The sequence below is a fragment of the Canis aureus genome, chromosome 21 (assembly GCF_053574225.1).
Source record: "Canis aureus isolate CA01 chromosome 21, VMU_Caureus_v.1.0, whole genome shotgun sequence".
NCBI classification, from domain to species: Eukaryota; Metazoa; Chordata; class Mammalia; order Carnivora; family Canidae; genus Canis; species Canis aureus.
Window position 1 is genome coordinate 56,027,387 of NC_135631.1, and position 27,397 is coordinate 56,054,783.

The window sequence follows — 27,397 nt, forward strand, 5'->3', positions numbered from 1 at the left end:
GCCAGGAAGGCATCCCAGGGGCGGGGAGGAACCCCAGTTCCCTGTGATCAGAGGGGCCGCAGTTCAGGTTCAGCTGCGAGGGGCTCCTGGTCCCGGGACGGGCTAGGGGACCCCGGGCGGAGGGGCCACAAGGTGACTGCACGTCGTCTCCACTCCCTAGGCCACCGAAGGACCGTAGAAACAAGGCCGGACCACCCGGGGCACCAGAAGCCCCGCGGAACCCAGCGAGAAGCCAGCACGTGCTCGGCACCCGGGTGGCGTCTTCACCCGGACACATATGGGCACCAGTTTATAGGATTGGAAGGGAAACCCGGCCGCTACCTGCAGCTCAGCTCCCCGTGTGCAAGCCAGGGAACAAGCGTGGCATGTAGGTCATGGGACGGCCGTGCGACACTCAGAACAGCCGCTGTGTCCCGAGACCCGGGCGGCCTGTGTTGGTCATTTTCTAAGAGCCCCTCCTGGTCACCGAGCCGAGAAGCTGCGGGACCCACCTGGCCGCTCTGGTTCCCGGATTTCTGAGGCTGAGGACGGGGCGGGACCCGGTCAGGGGAGCTAACTCCCCCGGGGTGGGGGGTACCCCGACGGCTCAGGAGGCCAGGCCTCCCATCCGGCAGCATTACCACAAACTCCGGGAGGGTTCCCCGACCCAGCCTGCGCCCAGAGGCCGGGGGGTGCCGAGCTGGCCCTGCCGCGGGACTCCACGGGGCGCGGGGCGCTGAGGCCCTGCCGACCTCTGGCCTCTTTCATCCGGACAAGGGGGTGCTGATGGGGACAGACGGCCCTCGAACGCGGGCTCCGATCGGCGTCGGGCTTCCACAGCCGCCTGGCTGGGATGAGCGGGCCCAGGGTAGCGGGGCGACGGCCGGCCCCGCAGCCCGAGGGCCCGACTTACAGAGGGAGCACCGGGAGGGAGCACCGGGACGCGCAGAGGCCGAGCGTGTCTGCATCCTCTGGGGCCCGGGCCAGGTGGCAGGGCAGGGGCCACCCAGTCCCCGGGAGGGCCTCCTTCCAGCAGCCCGCGCGGCGCCTCGGCCGCGGCCCTTACGGAGGGGGGGGCATGATGTTTGCTCCCGAATAGAAGGGCCCCTAAGGGGGAGAGGCGCATAGAGACCAGACGAGCCCGCGAACATCAACCTCCCCCAAGAGGCCGAGGTGCTCGGCTTGTGACCGAACCCAAGACACCCCAGTTCCCTGTGATCAGAAGGGCCGGGGTTCAGGTTCAGCTGTGAGGGGCTCCTGGTCCAGGGGCTGCAGAGTGCGCTGCACCTGCAGGGGCCGAGGGCGCCTTACCTGGGGGATGCTCGGGCTGGGAACCCCGCGGAGGCGGCAGTAGTAGTCCAGGTGCTCCCAGCCGGTCAGCAGCTCGTCCAGGGCGTCCTGCTGCGGGCAGTAGCCGATGCGGAGCCCCGCCGCGCCCGCCGCGCCCAGGTCCAGCAGCTCTCTGCCAACACACACGGCCGCGCCGTCCAAACCCGGCTCCACAGGCCCGGCCCCTCCCGCACCCGGCCCGGCCAGCCAGGAGCTCGGACGGCCCCGCGGGGAGCCGCTACCCGGCGTCTGGGCCGGCGGGACACCCACACGGGGCGCCTGGGTGGCGGCCCAGGCTCGGCCTCCAGTGGCACCCGGGGTCACGGACACGGGCCCGAGCGACCCCCGGTCAGGCCTTTAAGAAGTCCACGCTCCTGGCGCCGTACGCAGCCTCCCACTGAACATCCGTAAACGTCTCCTGAAACGAAGACTCACCGTCATGGTCAGTGACCTCCACCCCTGAACCTGGGGCCGAGCCCATGTTGGCCCCTGCTCCGCAGGGAACTGCCCTCCCCCCGTCCGCTCTGTGCACACACACTCACCCTCTCGCTCTCTAAGTAAATAAAATCTTAAAAAAAAAAAAAAAAAACTCATATTAACTGTAAAGCCTGAAAGCATTCCACACAGGAAAAGGTCTATTTCCTAAATGAAAAAAAAAAAAAAAAAAGTCATTTTTGAGAAATCATTATTGCTACAGGTGTTACTATTGGGATCTCTCAAAAAGTGAATCCGTTCCATTCATTCAATGACTATTAATATTTTTAATTAAAGTGGCATAAGCGCCTGGGAACAAGGAAACGACACAAGAAAACCTAGCTTTGCGTAATTTTTCATTGCAAACCTTGCTTCATTTTCTCTGCTTCTTGCGAACCTCACGCCCTCCAACTCCTTCCACTCTATTTCCTGTAGCAAACAGCTGCTTCCAGCCTGACTTTTGCTGATCTGTGGAATTTTTTTTCTTTTTTTTTTTCTTTTTCTTTTTTTTTTTTAGTTCGGCCACATTCCGGAATTTTCTCCACTGATGGATTTTAAGAGACTTTAAAAGACAGGTAGGTATCAGTGGGAGGCTTTCTCGGCAACTTTACCCTGAATATCAGAATTTTGTGAATTAATAACATACAGTTGACCCTGGGCAACACGGGGTGTTAGGGACGCTGACCCCGAGCCGTAGAAACTCCACCTGTCATTGTGGGCGCCCCCAAAGCTGAAGCGCCAACAGCCGGGTATCGACAGGAAGCCTCGGATGGACGCGTGCTCTGTGTGCCGCGCGGAGTTTATCCCGCGTCCTTAAACTAGAGAAAATAAGAGGCTCAGAAGAAAATCCTAAGGAGGACAAGACACTCACAGTCCTGGAAACTGAGAAACAAGAATCCGTGCACGGGGCCGCAGCAGGCCTGGAGGGTCGGGCTTCGTTTTGAACCTCGGCCTCTGGAGAAACGTCACTCGGCGAGTTTTGCTTTCTCTCGTTTTTCCTACTGTTATTTTCCACGGCGGTAAAATGCACATGACACAGAAGGAATCGTTTGGGGGAGACCCGGCGGCTCCGAGGACATGCCGGGCGCTGCACCGTCACTGCCACCCAAGCCGCCCCAAGGCCCTGCACCCAGAAACCGGTCACGGGCCCAGGCCCGCCCCCGTGGACTTGCCCGCCCCGGGCGCCCGCAGAGCTGGACGATCCAGGGGACGACGGCAGCAGCTCGGTGTCTGGGCTCACCGTCGAGGTCCACGCGCGCCGCGGCTCGGTGTCTGGGCCTGTTTCCACTTCCGTCCCCCACCAGCCATGTGCACAGAGTCACGTTTGGGGACCCCCACCGGCGTTTCAGAGCCGGCAAAACAAGGCCGCATGTCCCCACGGCCCCCAGGGAGCGGAACGGCCGATGCCGACCACTGTGTGGCGCTGGGCGTCTCCCGCGGTTTCCTCTTTTTTGCATTCTGCGGCCGTGAGGCAGAGAGAGGGAGCCGCGGAAGAAAGGAAGAGGGGCGGTCGGCTCACGTTAATAGGGACCCTGCTGCAGCGCAGCGCCCGGTTCGCAGGAACCCCAGCTGGGCTCCCCTGCAGCGGCTCCCCGGGACCATCCGGCTCGGCCGTGCATCTGCGTGGGGACTGTCACTCAAGCCCTCACCGCCCATCAGGGCTCACCAGTGACACATACGTCAAGGTCTTCGCATCGCATGTCAACAGCATCAAGGAGAATCTGGCCTTGCCCCGGGACCCTTCTATGCCCCGTCTGGGGGCACTTGGGTTGAGCATTGCCTTCAGCTCAGGTCATGATCCTGGGGTCGTGGGATCGAGGCCCCACGTCAGGCTCCCTGCTCCACGGGGCCTCTGCTTCTCTCTGCTCCCCCCACCCCGTGTGGGGTCTCTGTCTGTCTCTCTCTCAAATATACATAAAATCTTTTGGCAGGGAGGTGGAGGAAAGGGAACCCTCATCCACTAGTGGTTAATGGGAATGCAAACTGGTACAGCCACTGTGGGGAACAGGATGGAGGGTCCTCAAAAGGTTCAAAATAGGGCTACCCTACAACCCAGCAGCTGGACTACTAGGTATTTATCCAAAAGATACAAAGATACTGACCTGAAGAGGCACCTGCACCCCAGGGTTTATAGCAACACTATCAACAACAGCCAAACTACAGAGAGAGCCCAAGTGTCCCCCGAGAGATGAACGGACAAAGAGAAGGTAGTAGAAGCATATGCAGTGGACTGTTACTCGGGCTTCAAAAAAGAATGAGATCTTGACATTTGCAAGGATGTGGATGGAGCTAGAGGGTGTTCTGCTGAGTGCAATGAGTCAGAGAAGGACAAATACCAGAGGGTTTCACTCAGATGTGGAATTTAAGACACAAAAAAGGTGAGCATAGGGAGAAAAAAGAGAGAGAAAAACCAGAAAACAGACTCCTAATGATAGATAACACACAGAGGGGTGAAGGAGGGAGGTGGGTGGGGGCCGGGCTAGATGGGTGGTGGGTAACAAGGAGGGCACTTGTGAGGAGCGCTGGGTGTTGTATGTAAGTGATGAATCACTAAATTCTACTCCTGAAACTAATATTACACTATATATTAAGTAACTAGAATTTATTTATTTTATTTATTTTTATTTTTTAGTAACTAGTATTTAAATACAAACTTGAAACTACAAAAAAATAATAAATTTTTAAAAATTAAAAAAAATTTTAAAAACCACCAAAAATACTAAAAGGCATCCTATGCAAAATGGTGAAACTTTTGTAAATCATGTATCTCATAATATGCTTGTTCTGGAATCTAATAAATAATGCTTACGACTCAGTAATAAAGATGTACGTAACTCAACTTTTTTTAAATGGGCAAAATATGTGAATATACATTTCTCCGAAGATGCACACACAGCCAAAAGGCATAGAAAAAATATGGTTGGTACCAGTAAGTCATTAGAGAAATGCAGGGAAGCACCACCTCCTACCCTCTAGGATGGCTGCGATCCAACAGGGACGCGATACGTATTTGTGAGGATGTGGAAATATGGTGACCTTACTGCCCTCCTGTTGGCGACATAAAATAGGGCTCTGTTTTAGCAAAACAGCTTGCAGGGGCGCCTGGGTGGCTCAGTCAGGGCTTCACCGACTCCGTCCCTCTGGTGCCCACGTATGATCCCATTGAAGGAAAGTTTACAAACGAGGCTAATCCATGATAACAAGTCACCACAGTCTCCTCTCGACGGGGAGAGATCACGAGGGGGGCTTCTGGGTCCCGGCAACGGTCTGCCTTAGGGATGCTAGTGGGGATGGATGAGCAGAAGAAAAAATTCATCAAGCCTTATAGTCACGATATTTAGCTGTTCTACATCTCAATTTAAAGTTCACATTTTAAAAAGGGTTTATCTGCACTTGCTGATTTATAAAACTCCCTGCGCCAGTTTTAGCATTTCAGAATGTTTATCTGGGTTCTGCTGAAACGAGCTTTCCTGGTCTCCTAGCAGCTCTGCCCAAGTCGACTAGCTCTGTGGCAATTTAAATGTATGAAACTTGTATTTATTCATTTTTAAAGATTTGAGAGAGAGGGAATATGAGTGGGGAGGGGGCAGAGGCAGAGGGAGGAGCAGACTCCTCACTGTGGAGGGAACCCGGCCATGTAGGGCTGGATCCCAGGACCCCGGGATCACGACCTGAGCCACAAGCGGGTGCTTAACCCACTGAGCCCCCCAGGTGCCCCAAACTTATATTTAAACAGCACAAGCCATTTAAAGACATGGGGGATCTATTTAAATGATCGTTCTCATGGCTCAGTGGCCCAGGCCCCTCCTGCCTCTGCAATGCTTGCACCATGTGTGTCCCCTCTCAGGTGGGATATCTGGGCTTCAGAGGAGGTCACTAACGGCAGCCGGGGAGGGCTCTAGCCACGGAAAGAGGATGCTTCTCCATCTGTCTTCAGGACTACTCACCACCCAGGTCACGAATGGCTGCCTCCTTCTAGTGACACGGGAGCCACCTTTTTAAATCACGGACAAGATTTCACACTGGAGTGGGACGAAGAGCTCTTCTGCTGGTCGTGCACGTAAAACGCTTGCATGCGCTTGGAGTTAGACAGAAACCACCTCGCCTGATCCTGCACGTCAGGGATCCCTCGGTTCTGCACTGTTGACCACGCACGGACGTCCGGTGCGGCGGGTGGCGGGGTCCACGGTCTGCGGAAAGGAGCCGGGGCCGCCGAGCCGGAGTGGGGCCAGGCCTTCAAAGAGCTTTAAGGACCTGTTGAGTCGAAGCATCCCGTGGCCTCTCTAGCTCCGCTTTGTTAGCTCAAAGACCTGCTGCTCTGGGAGTAGCTAAATGCTTATCGAAATGTAGAAGAGAATTCTCTGGAAAGATCAACGGATACCTTGGAGTTGAGGTCACAGGACCCATTTCAATGGCGCTGTCACAAGGGAGCTGGAGACTGGACGTAGGCTGAGCCCCGGAGGTCAGCCTGGCAAAGGTCATGTGATAATGAGGCTCTGGGGTGAGATGAGTTTGCCCTCCCCGACCTGGCAGGAGGCCAGCCCGGGACGATAGATCTCAACGAGGGGTGATGCCAATGGGTCACCGCCTGCCCCAGGCCCCCGGCCGCCCGCCTCCCAGTCTGCACACGGCTGCACCGCCCGCACGCTGATGCCTCGGCGCCTCTTGCCAAGGCAAGATGTTTTCCTGTCGAGGATTTGACACAAAAACAAACTTCGAATGGCTTTTATCGTGATGCGTGCTGACCAGCTTTCTCCCCCATCTCTTCGTTTGATGATGCAACACAGCAAGGAATTCTGAAGACTAAACAAAACGCTTGGCGCCTTCTGAGAGGCCGCGGCCAAGCCAACACTTCAATACTGAGAGTTGGCCTGGTTCTGCTGCTCGCCCACCCTGACTCCCCTCCTGCCACCAGCAGGCCGCAAGCGGCCAAGACAGAAGGAGCCAACGCAGACCCGTTCCATGGCCCTGGCGGATTCGCTTCCAAGGCAGATTTTTAAACCCGTTTGCCTTCAAATTGCTCCATGTTTTCCTGCCACCGTCCACACGTCATCGCACCACAGCCTCCGCCCAGGTCACAACGGGTCAGTCCCTGAGTAACTGGATGTCCATGAACTGCTCCCATTGGGTCAGGAGGAGCCCCCACGCCCGAGAGCAAAGCCAGAACTGGATATGCGCCCTCCACAGTGGCCGCACGTGGGTGTGGAAACCTACGCACACCAAATTTTACCATCTATGCTCTTATAAATGACACATGAAATACAAGTGTAGGTGTCAGCATGTTTAGAAACATTCTTGGGAGAAACCAAGTCTTCAAATCAACGTAAGAGGTCAATACTGACTGGTACATGGGTTAGGGTGGTCATCCACGTACGTGACCACCTCTCAGCCAGTCCTTACATCCGCCCGTCACAGCCGTAACTGAGCGAGGCTGGTCATCAGCTCCACCAAATCCAGCCTTTTCCTTTTCCTTCCATCCCAAAATGTTAAAGAGAAGGTGGAAGGGAACACATGCTGGGAATCCAGGGACTGGGTCACTGCTAACTTCACACTATGTGACTCAGGCGAGTCCTTCGCCTGCCCAGCCTCCGGCTCTTCACCTGTGAGAGGAAGAGGGTGAGTCACTCATTGAGGAGCTACTGTGTACGTCTTCACAGAGCTCGTGATCCAACAGACCTGCCAATGGGAAGTGAAACACAACGTGACAGGATATTTTAACGGTGATGTGGTCAAGTGTCACGTGGGATGGAGTGAGAATAACTCTATCTTCCCAATGGGTGGCCGTAGACCTGTCCGCACTTGACACGGATGGACAGCTGGAGTTCCCCAGGTGAAAGGAGCACGCGGGGGCATAGAAATGGGGCCGGAGGAGGAAGAAAGAGTATCACGTGCATCGGAAGTCCTACACGATGCTGGGGAGGGCTTGGGTGCCGTGCAGGGAAGGCACCTGCAATCAACGGGTGCCCAAGGGGACCTTGTATGGAGAGCTGAGCAGCTTAGACAACATAGGAACCCTGATGTTCACCAAAAGCTCCTATCTGAACCTTCACACAGCTCGACAGATAACCTCTATGTTTGAGGTTGCTTCTGATGATCTTTGGACAAAGGAAATCACGTGTGTCGAGCTGGTGTTCCTATCACCCCCGGCCCCCAGCGGCCCATTTTATTCATTAAAGAAAATAGGGCTCCGTGTTGGAACAACCTCCGGAGAAAAGGATTCTAAATTTACGAAGACCTCGACCTGGCTTTTGTGTTTAAATGTCCAGGAAAGGAGAGCAATTGCCTCCAATATTCGTCTTCAGCGAACATTATCCTTTGATTAACAAAACGCTTAGGGACGTACGTCTGCCGGGGGATTTTCAGTTTTTCTAATATCACTTTGTAATGAAACAAACGGATAATGCAGGATGGCTTAATCCCCCTGGTCCGTCAGTACAGGAGCCGATGTGTACTGGTGGGGGATAAAGCCCCAGGAGAAATGATGAATTAAGCACCACATACTGTGGGAGAGGTCAGCAGTTCTTGACATAATGAATGAATTTTCCATTAAAAAAAGAAATGACAGGGGCAGCTGGGCTCAGTCGGTTACGCATCCCACTCCTGATTTCAACTCGGGTCATGATCTCAGGGTCGTAAGACCAAGCCCTGCGTGGGGCTCTCTGCTGAGCTGAGCATGGAGTCTGCTGGGGCTTCTCTCTCCCCTCTCCCTCTGCCCCTGACCCTGCTCACGGTCTCTCTCTCAAAAATGAATGAATGAATGAATGAATGAATGAGATTCTCAGCCCTAACGGCGACCTGCGGAGGCCTTCCACGGGCCCTGCTTTCTGCCATGGCTGAGCCCGGCCACATGGCCCACACCAGTCTGTACTACAGGACAAGACTGTTGGATCCAGGAGACACTGAGCTCCAAGAAAAGAAAACTCAAGTAAGAACATAATTGGGGGGCTCAATCGGGTAAGCATCTGACTCTGTGTCAGCTCAGGTCATGATCTAAAGGTCTTGATCTCCCGATCAAGTCCTAGGTCTGGCTCCATGCTCAGCACCGAGTCTGCTTGCAATTCTCTCTCCCTCTGCCCCTCCTCCCCCATGCTCACGTGCTCTCTCTCTCAAATTAATATATTGTTTTAAATGAGATAAGATTTTTTTTTTTTTAGGAAACAATATGATTGCATGAGAGAAAAATGGCTCAGTAGTTGTGGACTTAGAAATCCAGTGGAATACAGGATGAGCATGAGCATGGGATCTGTGCAGCAGTCAGTTGTGAGCTTCATGGGCAGGAAGATGTACACCGGCTAAGTAGTTAAAATTCCATTGTGTTCTAATTACCCATTTAACTCCTTGACTAGCAATGTGCATCACACATCCTGCTGTGATGTAAAAATTGGAGACCCAGACGACACAAACCAACAGTTTATAATATGACGGCAATGATGTGTATGTGCACCTACAGGACGGACAGGTAAGTCTTAGATGATGGGGACATGATAAGCACACACATGCAGGATAAATGGGCAGATATAGACTATTTATAGATGACAGAAACATAACACACACACATCAGACACATACGTACATACAACAGAATTTTTTTTCAAAGCTGGGACTACAAGAATAAAAACCACTTTCATGTAAGAATAGTCTTACAGGATTTCCCTTCACTGTTTTCCTAATCGGTATTAGTATTTTACATCGCCGTTTAATTTAAAACGGGAGAGAAACAAATTTCCAAGCGATTCCTAATTGGTGAGGTTATGACTTAATCTGTGATTCACGTTAGTGTAAAAGATTTATAAGCAATAAATTAGCCTCGGTCTTCTTCGTAATATTGGTATCACGGTGCTTAAACGAAGCCGGGTATCTGTATGTAGGTTCCTACGTGTAATACTCAGAATCTCAGCAACGTGGGGATATTAGAGGGTCTAAGAGTTACTGCTCACCCGCATCTCTGATGTGTGATCACTTAAGACGGGAGGAAGCTGGGGGGCCGGGAGGCAGAAGAAAGATCTGTCCTACCTTCATGCATTGACATGGAACAGACTCCAAAAATACTGGTCTAACATGTGAAAAGAATGCCTGCGTCTTTTTTTAAAGATTTTATTTATTTGAGAGAGAGAGAGAGAGAAGAGAGAGAGAGTGCACGTGCACACACGCATGGGCAGAGGGAGGAGGAAAGTCAGAAGCTCTTGACGTCTAGCTCCTCAGTCCACCTGTCAACACCTTCCTGGGCCCAGTAGGCAGCTTTTAACTTCCTGTTCAGAAACTTCACAACTTCACGTTTTTCTAACTGGGTGATAACGTCACCAAATTTCCCCCAGGCCATGACTTACTATTTCTCCTAGAAAACCACGATGCTTCTCGAGCATCACAGTTGAGAAGATACTCGTACCTGGACGTCTTGTAGTGAGACTGCGGAGTTAAATCTCAGACAAGCTCTTAAGGAAAGATGAGAGAAAAAGACCATAAAGGAGCAAAATTAGGTTTGTGTCTGTTCAAATTAGCAGCTACTAACCACTGTGGCTTTTAAGCTTCATAAAGTATTTTTTTTTATTGATCTGAGAGAGAGAGAGAGGCTGGGAAACGGCAGAGGGATCTCCAGCACATTCCCCGCTGAGCCTGGGAGTTGGGGCCTCACCTCACTACCCCGAGATCACGACCTGAGCATGACCCGAGCTGAAATCAAGAGGCAGACACTCAACCGACTGTGACACCCAGGTGCCCCTAAACTTCAGTTTCAATGTATTCAGTTACGGGGGTGCCTGGGCGGCTCATCCGGTTGAGTGAGTGCCTTGGGCTCAAGTCATGACCCTTGCGCCGGGTCGGTCTCCGTTGGGGCTCCCTGCTCATCGGGGAGCCTGCTTCTCCCTCTCTCGGCCCCTCCTCTCTGCTTGTGATCTTTCTCTAAGATAAATAAAACCTTAAAGAAAAAAGAAAAAACCCTCCTCAGGTCAAGAACCGGCAAGAGAGGTGAACTGAGAGGATGCACACAGATAGGGCCTGAGGCTTTGCGGACTCCTGACCAGGTGAACACTCCTCTGTGGATGATCACCGCTCGACAGGACCAGCACACAGCGGACACGGCCCTTACAAGGCTGCTGGCCACACACTGAGTGCAAAAGGCTCACAGGCCCGGGGCTAATGCACACACACCGGAGCCTTACAGGGACCGTCCCTCCCTCGCACCCAGGACCCAGGAGGGGTGATGGGCCTTGTAGGTGGCGTAACTTATCCCTCCAGACACTTCCAAAGTCTACTCTGCTTCCAGGCAGACCCAGGCCAGCCCCGCTTGGCTCCGAGGCAGCACCTTAGCCCTCCTACTCCTCCAGTGAGTCATTGGCCTGAATTCCAACGCTATGTGATCTGGTAACTCCTATGCTGAGAACTCGGATTCAAATCCTCTGCTACTTTCCAGAAGCCTGACTCCTAGCACACCACAGAATGCCCTGAGCCCCAAATTCCTGATCAGTGTGATCAGGATGAGGTCCTCTTCCCCAGGTGGTTCCAACCCCCGGATGAGACCAGAAACGCCAAGCCCCACATGGCCTGATGCTTGGTAAATACCAGAGTCACAACAGTGTAACTATTAGGATTACAAGTTATTCTAATTCTAACCCCAGGAGTTTGCAACCTCTAGCATCTAAAAGCTGCAGAGGGTCAACCTACACATCTGCTGGTGCCGGTAGTGAGGCCATAGGGACGGGTGGGGACTGTGACGAACTAGGAAGTCTGCGTTCTGACCAAGGGAGGTCCAATTCCAAAATGCACGTGCTGTACTGGCCAAATAAAAACAAAGTGACTGTTGGCCTGCGGTCTTCCAGTCGGTGACCACTGCCATTGTGCCAGGGGCTCAAGATAATTTAAATCTAATTACAAAGCTCAGTTACGAAGTATATTCTGTACTTACGGACACACCTTCATAGACGTTAATAAACAAGAAAAGAAAAGAGCCCTGTTCCTGATCATATAACCTCAAAAAAAGAGACAAAAGGGACCTGAAAATAATGAATGACTATCAACGTACCCTAACTGGGTAGCAGTAGGTTATGAGCTTCATGGGCAGGAAGATGTACACCAGCTAAATAGTTAAAATTCCATTGTGTTCTAATTACCCATTTAATTCCTTGACTAGCAATGTGCAATTAACATTACAAATAATCAAGGTTAAAAATATAATTAATGCAAGTGCGATTTAGTCATAATTAAACTAATTACACACATACGTAGCATAATAAGGGATTGCAAGCCATTAAGGAGATATAAATGTATTCTTTCCTTCAAGAACAGCTATTTGAATTTCATTTTCCAATTAGTTTACAAATGATGGGACGGGATCATGAACAAGAGAGTCAGGCTTCCAGGGATGAGAAAAATAGACCATATATTTTTTGCTTTTGACATTCTGATCCTTCTATCCACAGGTACTGGTAAATAGAGAGGTTAGGGATGCGCACGCACGCACGCACGCCACCCAAGCAACAGACACACACCTTCTTCCTTCCACAACTGCAGGAAAAAACCAGCAGTGTGAGAGCTCGAGCATGCTTCGACTCCATACACGCGACTCCCTCTCAGAGCCTGCACCAGGACGCACACGTACCTCACACTCTCCCTACTGGTCGGATCTCCTTCCTCCTATTTCCCACTCACCTGGGTCAGCAGCCAGACACGGGGCCCGCTGGGCGCCCGGAGAGACCTCAGGCCTGGCCGCTGTCTGCCCACACCCCCTCCACCCTTTGCGGATGAGATAAGGGAGCTTATCCCATTGGCACCAGAGACCCCTCCCCGTCTGGCACCTGGCAGCTAACAGGAAGGTAAACGTGGAAGGAGGACGCAGCTCAGACTCCAGGCCACAGAGCTGAGGGGATGCGGGCGGCTCTAGGGCTCGCTCAGGATGCCCTGGCAGGCTCTGGATTTACCCTGCGGGGGTCCTGATGACGGCGTGTCCTGAGGTCGGAGGGCAGTCCCCGTTGAGCATCTTGAATGTGCTGCTCTTCCCAGCCCCGTTGGGCCCCAGGAGCCCAAAGCACTGACAGGAGAGAAGAAGCGGGGGAAGGGCATGTCAATCCCAGCAGACAGCACTTACTCTCCGAGCCGCCGGTTTCTGACGCTCGCAGACCTTTAAAATCACACGACAGTGCAAAGCGCTCTGGAAGCGATCGTGGTACCTGAGCGGTGTGACTGTAGGGACACTCACCTCCGAGGGGTGAATCCAAGGAAGGAACCCTCCAGAGGGTGAGCAGGCAATGCCAACTACCAGGGATTGTGCGAGATCCCCCATCACATGGCGGGCAGTCCCCACAAGGCCCTAACTGTGTCCCTTTGTGGGAGATGACAGTCTTTGGAATTCACTCGTTGTTACCGTTATCTGCTTGACGCCACTGCACAGTTTACAGTTTGTTCTGGGGCACCTGGAAGGCTCAGTCGGTGAAGCTTCCGAGTCTTGGTTTTGGCTCAGGACATGACCTCAGGGTGGTGGGATGGAGCCTTGTGCCAGGCCCCATGCCCAGCGAGGAGTCTGCTTGAGATTCTCTCTCTCCCTCCCCCTCTGCCCCTCCTGCACTGAGCTCTCTGTCGCTCTCTCTCACAAATAACTAAATACTTTATTTTGTTTTAAGATTTATTTATTTATTTATGATAGACAGAGAGAGAGAGGCAGAGACCCAGGCAGAGGGAGAAGCAGGCTCCATGCCGGGAGCCCAAAGCGGGACTCAATCCCGGGTCTCCAGGATAGCGCCCTGGGCCAAAGGCAGGCGCCAAACCGCTGAGCCACCCAGGGATCCCCCTAAATCAATACTTTAAAAAAATGAACACTTTAAGTAGACTCTAAAAATATTCTCTAAGCCCCCAACTTGGACTCTAGGCTGCTCCAGACAGCAGTTAAGATGACAACCGTTAGTTCTAAACACGGACACTCGGCATCAAGCCAACATTTTGGAGAGTCTTTTGGCTCAACGTCGTCTTATGTTCCATGTGAAAAATGCCCTTCCTGCTGTCTTTTCTAGATCTAGTCCTTATCTGTCAGTATGTCCTTAGCTAGAGATTCCACGGTAGAGATAGAAACACCGTGTGGTTCTGAAAATCTCCTTCCAAGACCTCTGTGTTCTGGTGGCAGGGGCTGGCTTCCTGTCCACTGACCTAAGCTGACCTGGCTTTCCTGGGGCTGGAAACCTACTCGGGACCTCTGCAGGACAGGTGCTCCCTGAACTGCCACTTGTTTAAAGGTAGTCATCTTCAGAACTGATTTCTTTTTATGCAATTAAGCACAAATCAGGAACAACTTGCATGGCTTCTATCAGTCCCGATTAAACATTTCTACTAGAATTAATACCATATCCATGAAAAAAACTCTGAGCTATTGCTCTGGTGTGAGCATTCTTTTCCCTTTCCCAAGGAGCATTTTACTAGATGGACTTAACTGGCCATTTAAAGAGCACGGAAGTCCAAGCAAGAGCTAGAAGAGGTTCCCTTAATTAACTGGATTGATAAAATATTTGCATTCAGTAAGATGCCATCCTATAGCTAAACGATTAAAATTCTTCAATGACTTGAAATTTTTTTAAGATTATAGAAGAGAAGAAATTCCATCAATCAATTAGCAAAGTTTTCCCTGGGGAAAGAGCTGATAGATGCTCTACTCAGATTCCGTGTCTAGGGATTTTTGCAGAAATTCCAGAAATTTGAAGGAGATCTCAGATACTTTGAGCATAAGATATCAAAAGACATCAGATATTTTGAGCATGACACAGGCAGATGTGCAGTGAGAGATGCACGGGTTTGTAACAGGAAGGGTACAAATAGAGGGTCCTTACCTCTCCTCTTCGTAGACCCAAACTAATATCGCACACAGCAGTGGTTCTCCTGAAGCTCCCATAGCTTTTGCTGAGGTTGCATAACACAAGAAGGTCTTCACTGGTTTTTCCTTTCAACACTCTTATTTGCTCTTTTTCCACATCTATGTCCTTGGAAGGTGTGACTGTGCCCTGGATGGCAGAGTGACCCCTGGGGAGACGAGGTCAGAGTTACTTCACGTGGAAATGGAAGAGTCAAGAGGAAGGTCAGAAACCTGTTGAAACGGGAGATGTGGTCCTGCGCGTGGACTCTCAGCTCTGGTCCAGGCACCCCACTTCTGCATCGCGATTAAGAATCAGCAGGGATCTGGGGCCCCTGGGTGGCTCAGGGGATGGAGTAGCCGACTCTTGGCGTCAGCTTAGGTCGTGATCTCAAGGTCGTGAGATCAAGCCCCACGTTGGGCTCAGCATAGAGCCTCTTTCAGATTCTCTCTTTCTCCCTCTCCCTCCAGCTCAGGTGCTCTCTCTCTCAAGGAAGTAAATAGAATCTTAAAAATAAATAAATAATGAGCAAGAGTCCTTAACGTGAAGGAAATGTCCATGTTCCTAAAAGACAGTGAGGTGGGTAGATGTCCCACTAGGGCTACTCCCTTATTTTTTATTTTTATTTTTTAGATTTTATTTATTTATTCATGAGAGACATGAGAGAGGCAGAGACACAGGCAGAGGGAGAAGCAGGCTCCACGTGGGGAGCCCGATGCAGGACTCGATCCCGGGACCCTGGGGTCATGCCCTGGGCTGAAGGCAGGCTCTCAACCGCTGAGCCCCCGGGAGTCCCAAGCTACTCCTTTATTTTACGGACAATAAAGCCATGCCAGACTTTTGCACAAGGTGGGAAAAGGATGCATCACAAAATATCTGCAAGGAGTCGTTCTGTTTAAGCACTTTTAGCAAACAGGCCACTTGAACAAAGTAGACTGCACAGAAAAGAGCCTAAACATCATAGTTGCATAGTACACACCGGATTGGGTAGGAGGATCGTACGGTAAGTACTGCGCACAACACCGTGCAGGATGGATTTAGTGAGTTTTTGTCAGGTGGATACAAATTTAACCTTCGATTCAAATTAATCTGTTCTAAATCTGAGCTGCTCCCTTCTCGATCTTCCGTATGAAATTCAACCTGGCACACTTTAAGTTTAAATTTTAATTTCCCCTGTAAACTGCGACACGCCAATATTTTAATCATTAAATGGGCACAGACACCTAGTTAAGGTTGTGCCGAAATCAATTTCCTGGTTTTCGCCAATGTGATGCTGTCATGTGACATCAACCAAACTGCCATGAGACCAGTGGGAGGAGCGGAGTCAAGGGCACACAGGGACCCTAAGGATTCTGCAATGTCTCGCGAGCCTTGAACTATTTTAAAATAAAAAGCATTTAAAATAAAATACCCGCGGCCAGCTCCCAGGGCCCTAGGTCCTTTCTCTGTATTATTTTTTTCTGCGCCTGAAAATTACCATCGAACGAATGTAAAATCTACTCAACACACAACCTACAAGATGAAGGAATACGTGACACCAGTCACATAATGTTCAAAAGCACGAGACACGAATCACCAGAGACAATGAGATCAGTGGAGAATCACGGCATCGGTGCCGCGCGACCATCCCATTGGCACAGGGTGCCCTGGAGAACCTGGATTCTGTGCTGGGAGGGAGGACCCCACAGCAGATTTGAAGCGTAGAACTCAGGCTGTGTGTGAGCTTGATGCATTCTTTTAAGATTTAGTTCTTTATTTTTAGACGGGGGAAGGGGCAGAGAGAGACTCTCAAGCCGACTCCGTGCCGAGCACAGAGCCCACCGCGGGGCTCGATCCCAGGGCCCTGAGATCACGACCTGAGCCGAAACCAAGAGCCAGATGCTCAACCGACTGTGCCCCCCAGGCCCCCTTGACCTTAATGTATTTTAATTAATAAAACATAATGGTTGTTAATGTGCTAAGCCACCCAAGGACGGGGGTCGTGTGGAGTGGCTAATGGAACAGGGCCGAGGAGAGGCGGACGGAGCTCCGTGTGGGAGAAGGGGCTGCAGGTGTGTTCACGTTGTGAAGACGCATCGGATTTCACGCTCCTGTGTTTGCTGGTTCCTTCCCCCTTTGCCAGCTGCAGCGTGTCTCCGGACCCTCAGCTGGCCTGGCCTTTGCCGTCCTTTTCTGAGTCCAGGAGGAGAGAACAGGCCCTTTCTTCCCCAGGAGCCCCCAGCAGCGGCTCTGACCTCCTCCCCATGGGAAGCACCGGGGAGCCCCTCAGGTTCATCCCCAGAGCTTCTGGTCGCAGGGTTCTGAGGGGGCAGGGGCAGGAAAGTGCACCTGTTCACATCTCCTGTCATTGTAGCGGTCACTTTGCGGGCACTCCCGACAACACAGTCCACCCAGCCACGCTCAGAAACGCGCCTCTGCTTCCACGTCCCGGAGGAAGGACGGGCGCGGGCACAGAGTCGGCACGGCCAGCAGCAGCAGAGAAAGGCCGTCCTGGGCCACCGGCCTACGCGCAGCCCCCCACCAAGCCAGACCCAGGTCCAGCTCCAGATCAAGAGGGGACAAGGACGCCCCCAGCCCGCCTGCCGCTCGGCCAGGGCTCGGCGTCTCGTGGAGACTTGGATTCTGAGCAGAGCCCCATAGGGAGCAGCAGGGCTCAGCTCAGGGCCGGGGCTGGCCAGGGTGACAGCAAGGAGGGGCCCCTCACCCAGCACCCAGGCCCAGCGGTGGGGGCCGGTCACGACGGCCCATGGGGCGTTGGGGGAGGTGGGCACGTCCCTCCTGGGCATGGGGGGCAGGTCTTCCTATTCACTCCCTGGATTCAGCTCCACCAGCCCACAAAGGACCCGATGGTGGCGGGGAGTGCGGCACACACACAGCACAGGATGATGCTGGGGCCCGCCCGGGGCGTGGGTGACGCCAGCCTGCCAGAGACCCCGGCTGAGCAGGTGACCGGAGGCAAATGCCCCCCAAGGGGGGAGGGGACGGTCTTGGAGAGCTTCTTGGGCGTTAAATGCCCACCTGAGGGGACCAGGCTAAGAACCCTGGATTTCCCTGTTTGGGCAGTGATTAGCGGGCCCGGGTGGATGTGGATCTGAAAAATACTGCAATGCAGTGAGACGTCCACTGTAGGAGCCCTCCATGCGGCAGTGCCCGGCAATAGCATCTCGGTCGGAGCATTGCCGCCCTGCCACCTCCACGTGACGATTCAGCCTGGAGGGCAGCGGCCGTATTCCAAAATACGGTTTATCCTACGCTGTGCAAAGGAATCCAGGATGGGTTCCCTTTTAAGAACAAGTCTTCTGATGCTCCCGGAGGAGGAGCCTCCTGGAATCCACCCGACGGGACGCTGCAGTCTAGGTTTTAAAACAGATTAGACGCGTGAGGGCCAATCACAGAACCAGTCGTGTTTGAAAGGCACTCAGAATTCTCTTACAAATCCAGGGCAACACTGGGTATCCACAGCCTCCGGCGTGATTGTGGCCGATTCAGGAGAGCTTTGGGATTCCGAGTCAGAGCGGCTCGCTGCTTCAGCAGATTGGAAGGATTGACAAAGGAAGCATGTCATGAAGCGACTGGCGGGAACAATTCCACAAAGGCGTCGCCACAAACGCTCATAGCGCGGCCCCCGTCCTCAACAGGCTCTCCAGGGACACGGCCCTAGTTAGTCACTTCTTCACGAAGGATCCTCTTGTAGTTGAAGCGTGCAGCGCTTGGGAAGAGCAGGTGCACGGACGCAGGCCACACGGGCCACGGAGGGGCACGCACAGCTCTGTGAGGCCTACGTGCAAACGCACATTTCTTCCCCATGCGTCCACAACGTGTTAGCTGACAATACTCTAGATGCTCCTGCAAGGCTGCCTGAAGTCCCGCTTAGAGTAACAGGGACTTGTGTGTGTGCAGACGGGCCACAAACACAGGAACGGACACGTCAAAGGAAATATAAACATATTATATACTATGCACTGTTACGTCGTTAAACACGAGACGCGCGTGTAAATGTCATAGTATTAACACACAACACGTATTCCTCGTGCTCCTCGACGTTCGTCACCTAACAGAGAAGATCACAGCATCAAAAGCAAAAGGATTTGGCAAAGGGCAGGCGGTTGTCAGAGCTGACCTTCCATTCATCCCTGATTTTTAGGAGTTAATGCCATTGAGCCGTAAAAATAAAATACGTTAGGGGCGCTGGGGGAGCTCAGTTAGTTAAGGATTGGCCTTCGGGTCAGGGCACGATCCTGGGGGCCTGGGACTGAGCCCTGCATCGGGGCCCCCGGCTCAGCAGGGAGTCTGCATCTCCCTCTCCCTCTGTGCGGGAGTGCGCTCTCTGTCTCAAACAAATAAATAACATCTTTTTTTAACTAACTAACTGAATAAAAGAAGAAAGAAAGAAAGAAAGAAAGAAAGAAAGAAAGAAAGAAAGAAAGAAAGAAAGAAAGAGAAAGAAAAAGGAAGGAAGGAAAAAAGGAAGGAAAGAGAAAAAAGAAAGAAGAAAGGAAGGAAGGAAGGAAAAGAAAGGAAGGAAAGAGAAAGAGAGAAAGAAAGAAAGAAAGAAAAAAAGAAAGAATTTATGGTCTCAACTGAAGTCGCCTAGATGCTACAATCAAAGTAAGAGGGAAAGTCAACAATTTCAAAGGGGAAAATTAAATAATTAGAACGATCATGTCACCACTTGGCACTGCCACATCCGCCTTCCTAGCAGTGGTGACTCACATCAGTCCAAAAAGCAAAAAGGGACGAAAGAAAGACGGAAAGAAAAGAAAAAGCAGCATCAACCCGAAGCCTCCCCCGTTGGCAGCGTGGCCCACGCTGGGTGGACGCACTGGGTGTCCTGCGACCTGAGGATGGAGCCCCCCCGCCCCCCCACCCCACCCCGGGACGAGCCCACGCCCCACCGTGGCCGCGGCAGACGGTCCCACTGCAGCGAAGCCCTGAGGAGGAGGAGCACGGTGCCGTGCGCGGCCAGCTGCACGAAGATCCAGCCCAGGAAGTCCATCTGGAAGGGGCTCACGTAGGAATCGATGCCGAAGCCGTGGGTCAGGTCGTACCGGATCTGGTTGTAACACAGCTCGATCAGGCCCTGCCCGAGGCAGAACTGCGGCAGCACAGTGAACACCCACTTGAGCACGTCGTAGATCTTCTGTAAATTCTGTGCAGGGACACGAACGGGGAAGGGGTCAAGCTCTCTGCACCCCCCGCTTCCCTGCGGGGCCCGTGTCCCAGGCTCCCTGCCGGCGCCCTGGAGGGCGCGCACGGCCACCGACCCAGACGGCGTTATTCCGGAGCCTGAGGTCTGCCGGGTCTGCCTGGCTGGGCCGGCGGACGTGCCCGGGGAGCCCTCACCCGCTTCCCCCTTCCGTGTCCCGCTTTGGGAACGTGCAAGTCCACCCTGAGCCCGTCCACAGTCGTGCTGCGGAAGGAAGCACGGGATCTGCGGTTCACCGGCTCCCGGATGGAGGGCGCTTCCGTCTCACGATGCTTCACGCCTAAAGCCCCGTCCACACCTGAGCAGGTGAGACATCGGGGAAGACTTGCGAGTGATGCTATAGTAAGTCAAGGCTTTGGGGGACTCGTGGGATACATGGAGGTATTTTTCCTGTGAGCACAACGTGATCTGGGGGGGATTGACGGAGGGGACGTGCCCTGCAAATTCACAGGTGCACCCCTAACCACCACGCCCTCGACCCCGCGGGGTGATGGTACTAGGAGGTGCGGCCTGAGGGAGAGGACCGGGTTGGATCGGGTCAGTTTTATTATTTTTTTTATTTTCGATGCCACTTTTAAATTAAATGTCTACTGAGCTTCAACATCTCCCCTAAAATTCACTCTTTTTTTTTTTTTTCACCATCCGGTGTGCCGTGGATGTCAGCTTCATCTCACCATGAGATTAGACTTGGGGCTGTGTCAGCCGTCGCCCACTAGGCCCTTCTGTAAAGGACCCTGTGCTCCCACCTCCATGGACTTCACTGCACTTCACCCTCGATAAATGCACAGAGCAGTCAGGTGCACCCAGCAGGTGTGGTCCGAGGGGCACACGGGGGCTCAGACCTCACACCCCTGCCTGCAGCTCAGGTCACGGTCTCGGGGGCCTGGGATCGAGTCCTGCATCGGCTCCTCGCTCGGCGGGAGTCTGCTCCTCCCTCTGCCTCTGCTCCTTCTCTCTCTCTCTCCCTCCCTCTCTCTCTCTCTCTCTCTCTCTCTCTCGCGTGCGCGCATGCTCTCAAATAAATGTTTAAATAATTAAATAACAGAAAATCAAATAAACGCAGTCGTGAATAAGGTGACTTGGGAGCAGCAGAGCGCGCGATCGCAGGTGTGAACTCTTACACGAGGCTTCGTCTCCGCGCGCACAGGGAAGCAGCACGGGGGCCTCATCGGACTCTTCCCTTAGCTCATTGGACTCGTCCTATCTGCCGCTCGTCGGGGACGCCAGCCCGTCCTAAACGGGCTTATAACCGGGGCTTTTGGGAAACGGTGTCCCTGAATCAAATAACGGACCACACCAGAGCTGCGTCTCTCCCCGGTTAGGACGTAGGAGCGGCGCGTCCCTGGACGCTGACTGCGGCTGCAAGAGCACAGACGCCGAGGCCCCCGCGCCTCCTCCTGTGATCCCGTCCCCAGGGCTTCGCCTGTCCCCCCCGGGGCAGTGTCCGCCCCGAGCCTGCTCCCCGTTCCTCCTTGAGCCGCAGGGCCCCTGCGAGGCAGGGACGTGCCAACCCCGGCTCAGCTGACGTCAGCCGAACGGATCCGTTCCCTTCGCCGAGCGCAGGACGGCGTCGCCGCACCAAGGGCTTCAGCAGCAGCCCGGCAGTGACCCCAAGCCGCCGGTCCCCGCGCCCAGGCCGGAGCAAGCGAGCCTGCCCGGGGACGCAGGCCGCCGTCCCCAAACACCCGACACGGCCCCGCCGCACGGCCTGCACCGGGAGGGCTGGGCGGTCGCCAGGCCGAGCTCACAGCCCCTGGTCCGTCCCACGCCCCGGACGGAGGAATCGGGGGCAGGCCGGCAGCACAGAGGGGCAGCGGGCGGAGGCAGGGGTGCAAACTTTCTGGGGGTTAAAGACCACGGCTGGCAGCCTGTTCTCCCATAGTTCCAGCTGGAAAAGTCCCCCGAGGGGCCAGGGCCGGCGCCCCCCACCCCCCCACCGCCCCGCGAGGCGCGGCTGGAGCCCACCGACCTGCGCTCTGGAGACCATGGCCAGCAGCCGGGGCATGATGGTCATGAGCATGGTGCACAGCCCGAAGATGAAGTTCAGGGACACGAAGGAGATGAAGGCCACGTCCGAGCTGGAGAAGATCCTGGACATCAGATACATCCATGGGAGGGTCGCGTACCTGCAGGGCAGGGGGCAGGTCAGGCTGTGCTCCCAAAGGTTTGGTGGCGTGCAGGTGCAGGTGCGGGTGCAGGTGCGGGCCGGGTCGCCGCTCCCTGAGCTCCCTGAACCGAGCCCACGCGGGGCCCTGGCCTGACGGCAGCAGCAGGGGACGGCCGCCAGCGGGGCAGCCCCACGACCTGGGGGCCACCCGGGGTGCCCCCACCTCCCCAGGGGCCAGCTCGGCTCCTGCTTCTCACCCCGGTTCCCGTCAGGGAAGCGAGAACCAACGGCGGCCGCGGACGGGGAGCAGCAGAGCCGACGAGGGCCCTGAGGGGGCTCGGTCGTGACCTCGGGGTCGTGGGCCGCCCGCCCCAGGCTGTGCTCACAGGCTCCCCCGCTCTCCCGCTCCCCCCTGCACGTGCACTCTGATAAATCCCCCTAAATGCATGAAGGTAAAACCAGAAAGCTCCTTCTCGGCTCCTCCCCATGTCCCGTCCTGCGGGCCCGCACCCTCCCGGTGTCCAACGGCCTGGGCGGAGGGGGCCGTGGTCCCCCTGCAGACGGGAAGGCGTTCATGGGGCCTGACCGGCGGCGAGGTGACCACGGCGGCCACGAGGCTGCGTCTTCTCGAGGACACGGCGCCAGCCTCACCCGCCACCCGCCGCAGGTCACAGCCTCCCTCCCACACGCCCTGTGCACGAAGCGGCAGGATGACCGCCTCCATGGTCCCCTGGGAGCCCGATGCGAATCCCCTCCCCCAGCCCCCGCCCCTGTGACTCTTCCAGACTCCGGGGGTCAAGTGTCCACAGGGCTCAGGTCACGGCGTCACTTGTTTAGGCAACGACGTCACCGGCGGCACCTGCAGCAGAGCTGCTCTGGTCGCATCTGGGAACAGGCTTCGGGTCGGGTTTCTGGCCGCCGTGCATCCTTTTCTTCCTACGTGTTCATTAGTCACCTCAAATACTTGATTCAAATTCCCATCGTGGCAGCTCCAGGATCCTTCTTTTTTTTTAAGAAAAAAGTTAAAAAGGGGGGCTCCTGGGGGGCTCCGTCGAGGAAGCGTCTGCCTTCAGCTCAGGTCATGATCTCGGGTCCTGGGTTCGAGCCCCGTGGCAGCTGCTTCTCCCTCCGCTCCTCCTCCTATTCCTGCGCACACCCTCCCTCTCTCTCTCTTCCTCAAATAAATAAATAGAATCTTTAAAGGAAAAAAGTTAAAAGGGCTTCTAGAGCATAACCTATTTTAGAGCAACCCGGGGGCCTGCAACAGTTTCTACCTTTGCTCAAAGGTTTACAGGAGCTGATGTTCTTTTGTTTCCAACATTCCTTTCCTCTTTTTGATGCTAATTATCCCCACTTTCCAGCTAAAATATCAAGTTTTCCAGGGCCAAGACAATAGGAAGATTAAAAAAAAAAAAAATGTGTCACTGGGCACTTTTCCGTGTGTCTTGGAGACTCTCCGGGCTTGTCTGACCCCGGGTTTCCTCGGATCCCAAGCCCGGTCCCGCGGCAAGGCCCCTGAGAGGCCTGTAACGTCCTCAGGTTGGGGGTCACTCTGGGGCCAGCCTTCCCCGCTTTGTCCTCCGGGTCCCTGTCCCGCTCTTGGGGATGGCAGTGACCCGGGGGCGGGGACACAGCGCTGCCCAGGTGTGTCGGTGTGTCGCGGGCGAGGCAGGGACCCAGCAAGGAACAAAGCCACGACCGTGGGGACGTGGCCCTGGGATTCCCGCCGGCTGCCCGGGGTGACCGGGGCCACCTGGCCTCAGGGTTCCTCCCCGGAGCCCTGCGGCCTGGGCCAGGCCGAACATCAAGGGATCTCGGAGTCTCCCCGAATCCCCCAGAAAATGCTTCCACTGCAAACGCGGCCAGAGGTCGGGGCTTCGTGCCGTCTGTCCCAGGCTTGGGCCGCACCATAGGGCTCTGTAAGCAGTCGCCTCTGTCCCGGCGCCGCCTCGCTCCAAGCCCAGCGACCTCCGCATTCCCGAAGCTCAAAATCAAGGCAGGGCGCAGCGTGTCTCGTCCGGCCGTGGGGAGCTTGACGGCACCATCGACGCCCCTGGATCCTCACCTGAGTCACCCGAGTCCCCAGACACGGGAACCCACACTTGCGGCCGTGTCCGGGCCCCAGTGTGCACGACTCCCGGAAGGAGCCGTCTGCCTGTCTGTCTCCCACGCCGTCTGTCCAGCCACGGGAACAGTCGCTTACATTGGACCCTGTCCCCTAACCAAGTGTTTTGGGTCCACAGCGTCGCCGTGAGCTGCATACAGTCATCTCCCTCGTCTTTGGCTTTACGGGGTTTTAAATAGAAGACTCGCCTCGCGTTATAATAAACGAGTACGTTAGAGACGCTCCATCCCCCTGACGAGTGTCTCTCGCGGCTCGGCCTGGATCGGACGTACAGCCGCCGCGGGAGGGACGTGCGGGGACGTGTTATGGGGACAGCGAGCGACGACGCTGGCCGCTGGGGACACGGAAGCGAGCAGTGTGGACGGCGCCCTTGCTGTGCCCCCCAAGGAGACCCGGGAAGCCGGGCGGCCCGTTTCCAGGCCCCACGTGCGCCCGCGGCCTCGGCGACACTCTCCCTCGGAGGCAGTTTGCAGCCACCGCCTCTGCCATAGGGCACCGTCAACCGCCCCGGCCGTCTACACGGCCCTCCGAGAAGCTGCAGAATTGCTCGAAAAGAGAAAATCATGCAGCCGGCAGCAGGTCCAAAGCCACCCAGGAGGTTCTCCAGCGGAAAACAAACCGTAACCCTGCGGCCGCGTCCCCCGCACGTACCCGAAGAGCGCCAGCAGGAGGGCGGTGGCTGCCAAGTTCTGGCGGACCGTAAACGCCGGGAGCTGGAAGGCGACGATGACGGCCACACACAGGCTCACGGAGACCAAGTAAAAGACCTGGGGAAACAAGGAGGGGGGGTGACGTCCCACCCGGGTTGGGGGGTGACAGGCAGGCAGCCAGGGAGAGTCCAGCTCTGGGCCGGGCTGCAACCCCCCCGGCCCCCCACGGACGCCCTGGGACCTCAGCCCGTCACTGGGCATGAAGCTGCGGCCCTGAACGGGTCCCCAGAGTGGCCTCGACAGAGGAGGACATCGGGACGCGGACACACCCAAGGACGCAGGACGAATGAAGGCACCACCACGCGCCCGGGACAGAGGCCGGGGTCTGGGGCATCCCGCCTCCCGCACTGGGTGGACGGCCCTGGGAAACCACAGCAGTGCCCCGGCCACTCTGGGACCTCCTGGGACCTCCCAGGACCTTCCGAGACCTTTGAGGACCTCCCTGGACCTTCTGGGACCTCCTGGGACCTTCTGGGTCTCCTGGACCTTCCAGGACCTACTGGGGCCTCCCAGAACTTCCGGGACCTCCTGGGACCTCCTGGGACCTCCCAGACCTTCCAGGACCTCCCGGGACCCTGGCCTCTGCCCCACGTGCACTCAGGGATGTGCCCCTGCCCTCCTCCCCCCGGGTCCCATGGCCCTGCCGCGAATGTGTCCCCGCACCGTGGATGCACCTCGCCCACACGGAGCCACAAAACTGCTAAATGAGTGGTTTGATCCACTACGTAGACGGGAACCGATGGGACGACGATGGAAACAGGGTCACCGGGGAAGAGAAGCACCCTCCCTGCCCTTCAGCCCCAGGGCGGGCATCGCAGGATAAAGAGGAGCCGCCTCACGGGCAGGGCTGGGTGTCAAGGGTGTGGGCAGGGGGTCAAGGGTGTGGGCAGGGGTCAAGGGCATGGGCAGGGGTCAAGGGTGCGGGCCAGGGTCAAGGGAAGGGCCGGGTGTAGGGCGCGGGCAGGGGGTCAAGGGCGCGGGCAGGGGGTCAAGGATGCAGGCCAGGGTCAAGGGCACAGGCCAGAGTCAAGGGCGTGGGCCGGGGTCAAGGGTGCGAGCTGCCTTCAAGGGCACGGGCAAGGGGTCAAGGGCGCGGGCCGGGCTCTGTACTCTGGAAACCCCCCCGCCTAGCACCCTCCCCTGTCGGTTGGTGACCCCACTCGCCCCGGATGGTGGGTCCCTACACATGTGACTGAGGTCGGAGGAGCGCGGGGCGGGTGGATGGGGAGGACACACTCATGCGGCTGGGGAGCGGATGGTGAGTCCGGGCAACGTCTGCACTGGGCGGGGGTGGGAGGGGAGGGAAGAGGGGAGGACGGGGCGGGGGGAGGTGGAGGACGACGGGAGCGGGACCTGCCCCTGCAGCACCCCAGCCAGGCTGTGTGTGGGGGGAGAGGAGTGCGGGGGGCAGAGTGGGGGGTCCGTGTCCCAGGGTGGGGGTGGGGTGGGCGGGTGAGGGGGGCAGAAGCCTGTGGCTCGCGGCAGCCCCAGGGCCTCCCCCTCCCCGCCCCCCTCCTCCCCCTCCCCGCCCCCTCCCCTCCGCCCCTCCCCCTGCCCCCGCAGCCTACCCCATCGAAGAGGAAGTTGGCGAGCCAGTAGGTGGCGTGTCCCAGGCCGCTGATGCGCTGCAGCCTGAGGGCGCCGGTGGCCCGGTCGTGCACCACGGAGCTGCCCAGGGCGGCGGTGAGGACGGCGCAGCCCAGCACGATGCACAGCGCCACACCGCACTGCCGGATGCTCTCCAGGCTGCGGGAAAGGCGGGCGTCAGGACCGGGGGCGGGGGGGGGGGGCAGCACCCGCAGCGACCTCCCACGACCCCCCCGGGGCAGGATGGCACCCCCAGCCCCAGCCCCAGCCCCAGCCCCAGCCCAGCGAGGCACCTGCACCAGGAGGGCCCTTCCCGAGGCCTCCCGAGGGCCTGCAGAGGCCGAGGGGCGCTCCTGGGGCTTCCACCTTTAAGGACTTTATTATCCACGAGAGACACAGAGAGAGGCGGGCTCCCTGCGGGGACCCCGACACAGGACTCGATCCCAGGACCCCAGGGTCATGGCCTGAGCCCCCAGGGCGCCCCAGAAACTCCGAGGGGCCGCGTAGACATGGCTGGCCACCCCCGCCCCCCGCGCTGCACCTTCCTCCCCGGGAGCCTACAGGGCCCCCGAGCATCCCCGTGGGGCGGGAGGTCGACCTGCCGGGCGCTGCTGCTGCTCTAACACCCGGGAAGCGGGGCGCCCAGCAGCCCGCGGCTCCAGCGCAGGTCGGCAGGTCCTGGGAGGACGCGACCGACGCCGCCGCTAAGTTTTCAGGGAGCCGAGTTACACACAGATTTCCAGGCGCGTGGAAAAGGGGGGGATGGGCAGGTGGGCCCTCCCTCCCCCAAGGTACACCCACACCCTGGCCGACCCTACGCCCCAGGCGCCCGCCGCTCAGATGGTGGCACGTGCAACCCTAGACCTCAGGGTGTGAATTCGAATCCCAGGTGAAGTGAAGACATGGCTTAAATCTCTAGGGCCCCGGGGGCTCGGTGAGGGGGGGGGAGCGCCCGCCTCCAGCCCAGGTCAGGGTCTCGGGTCCCGGGATCGAGCCCGCGTCAGGCTCGGAGCTCCGAGAAGGGTCTGCTTGAGGTTCTCTCTCCCCTCCCCT

At 56.2% G+C, this 27,397-nt stretch overlaps 1 protein-coding gene across 1 annotated transcript in view; it reads right to left on the reverse strand.

Moving 5' to 3' along the window:
- Positions 1 to 27,397, reverse strand: part of ABCA13 (ATP binding cassette subfamily A member 13) — a 233,896-nt gene that overhangs the window by 24,552 nt on the left and 181,947 nt on the right. Inside the window, exons 53-59 of the mRNA XM_077861791.1 lie at positions 26,326 to 26,503; positions 24,699 to 24,814; positions 21,785 to 21,941; positions 19,505 to 19,758; positions 14,589 to 14,778; positions 12,696 to 12,805; positions 1,291 to 1,441 (exon numbers count right to left, since the gene is read on the reverse strand). Of these exons, the coding sequence (XP_077717917.1) occupies positions 1,291 to 1,441; positions 12,696 to 12,805; positions 14,589 to 14,778; positions 19,505 to 19,758; positions 21,785 to 21,941; positions 24,699 to 24,814; positions 26,326 to 26,503 (1,156 nt within the window). The remainder of the gene's footprint in view (positions 1 to 1,290; positions 1,442 to 12,695; positions 12,806 to 14,588; positions 14,779 to 19,504; positions 19,759 to 21,784; positions 21,942 to 24,698; positions 24,815 to 26,325; positions 26,504 to 27,397) is intronic.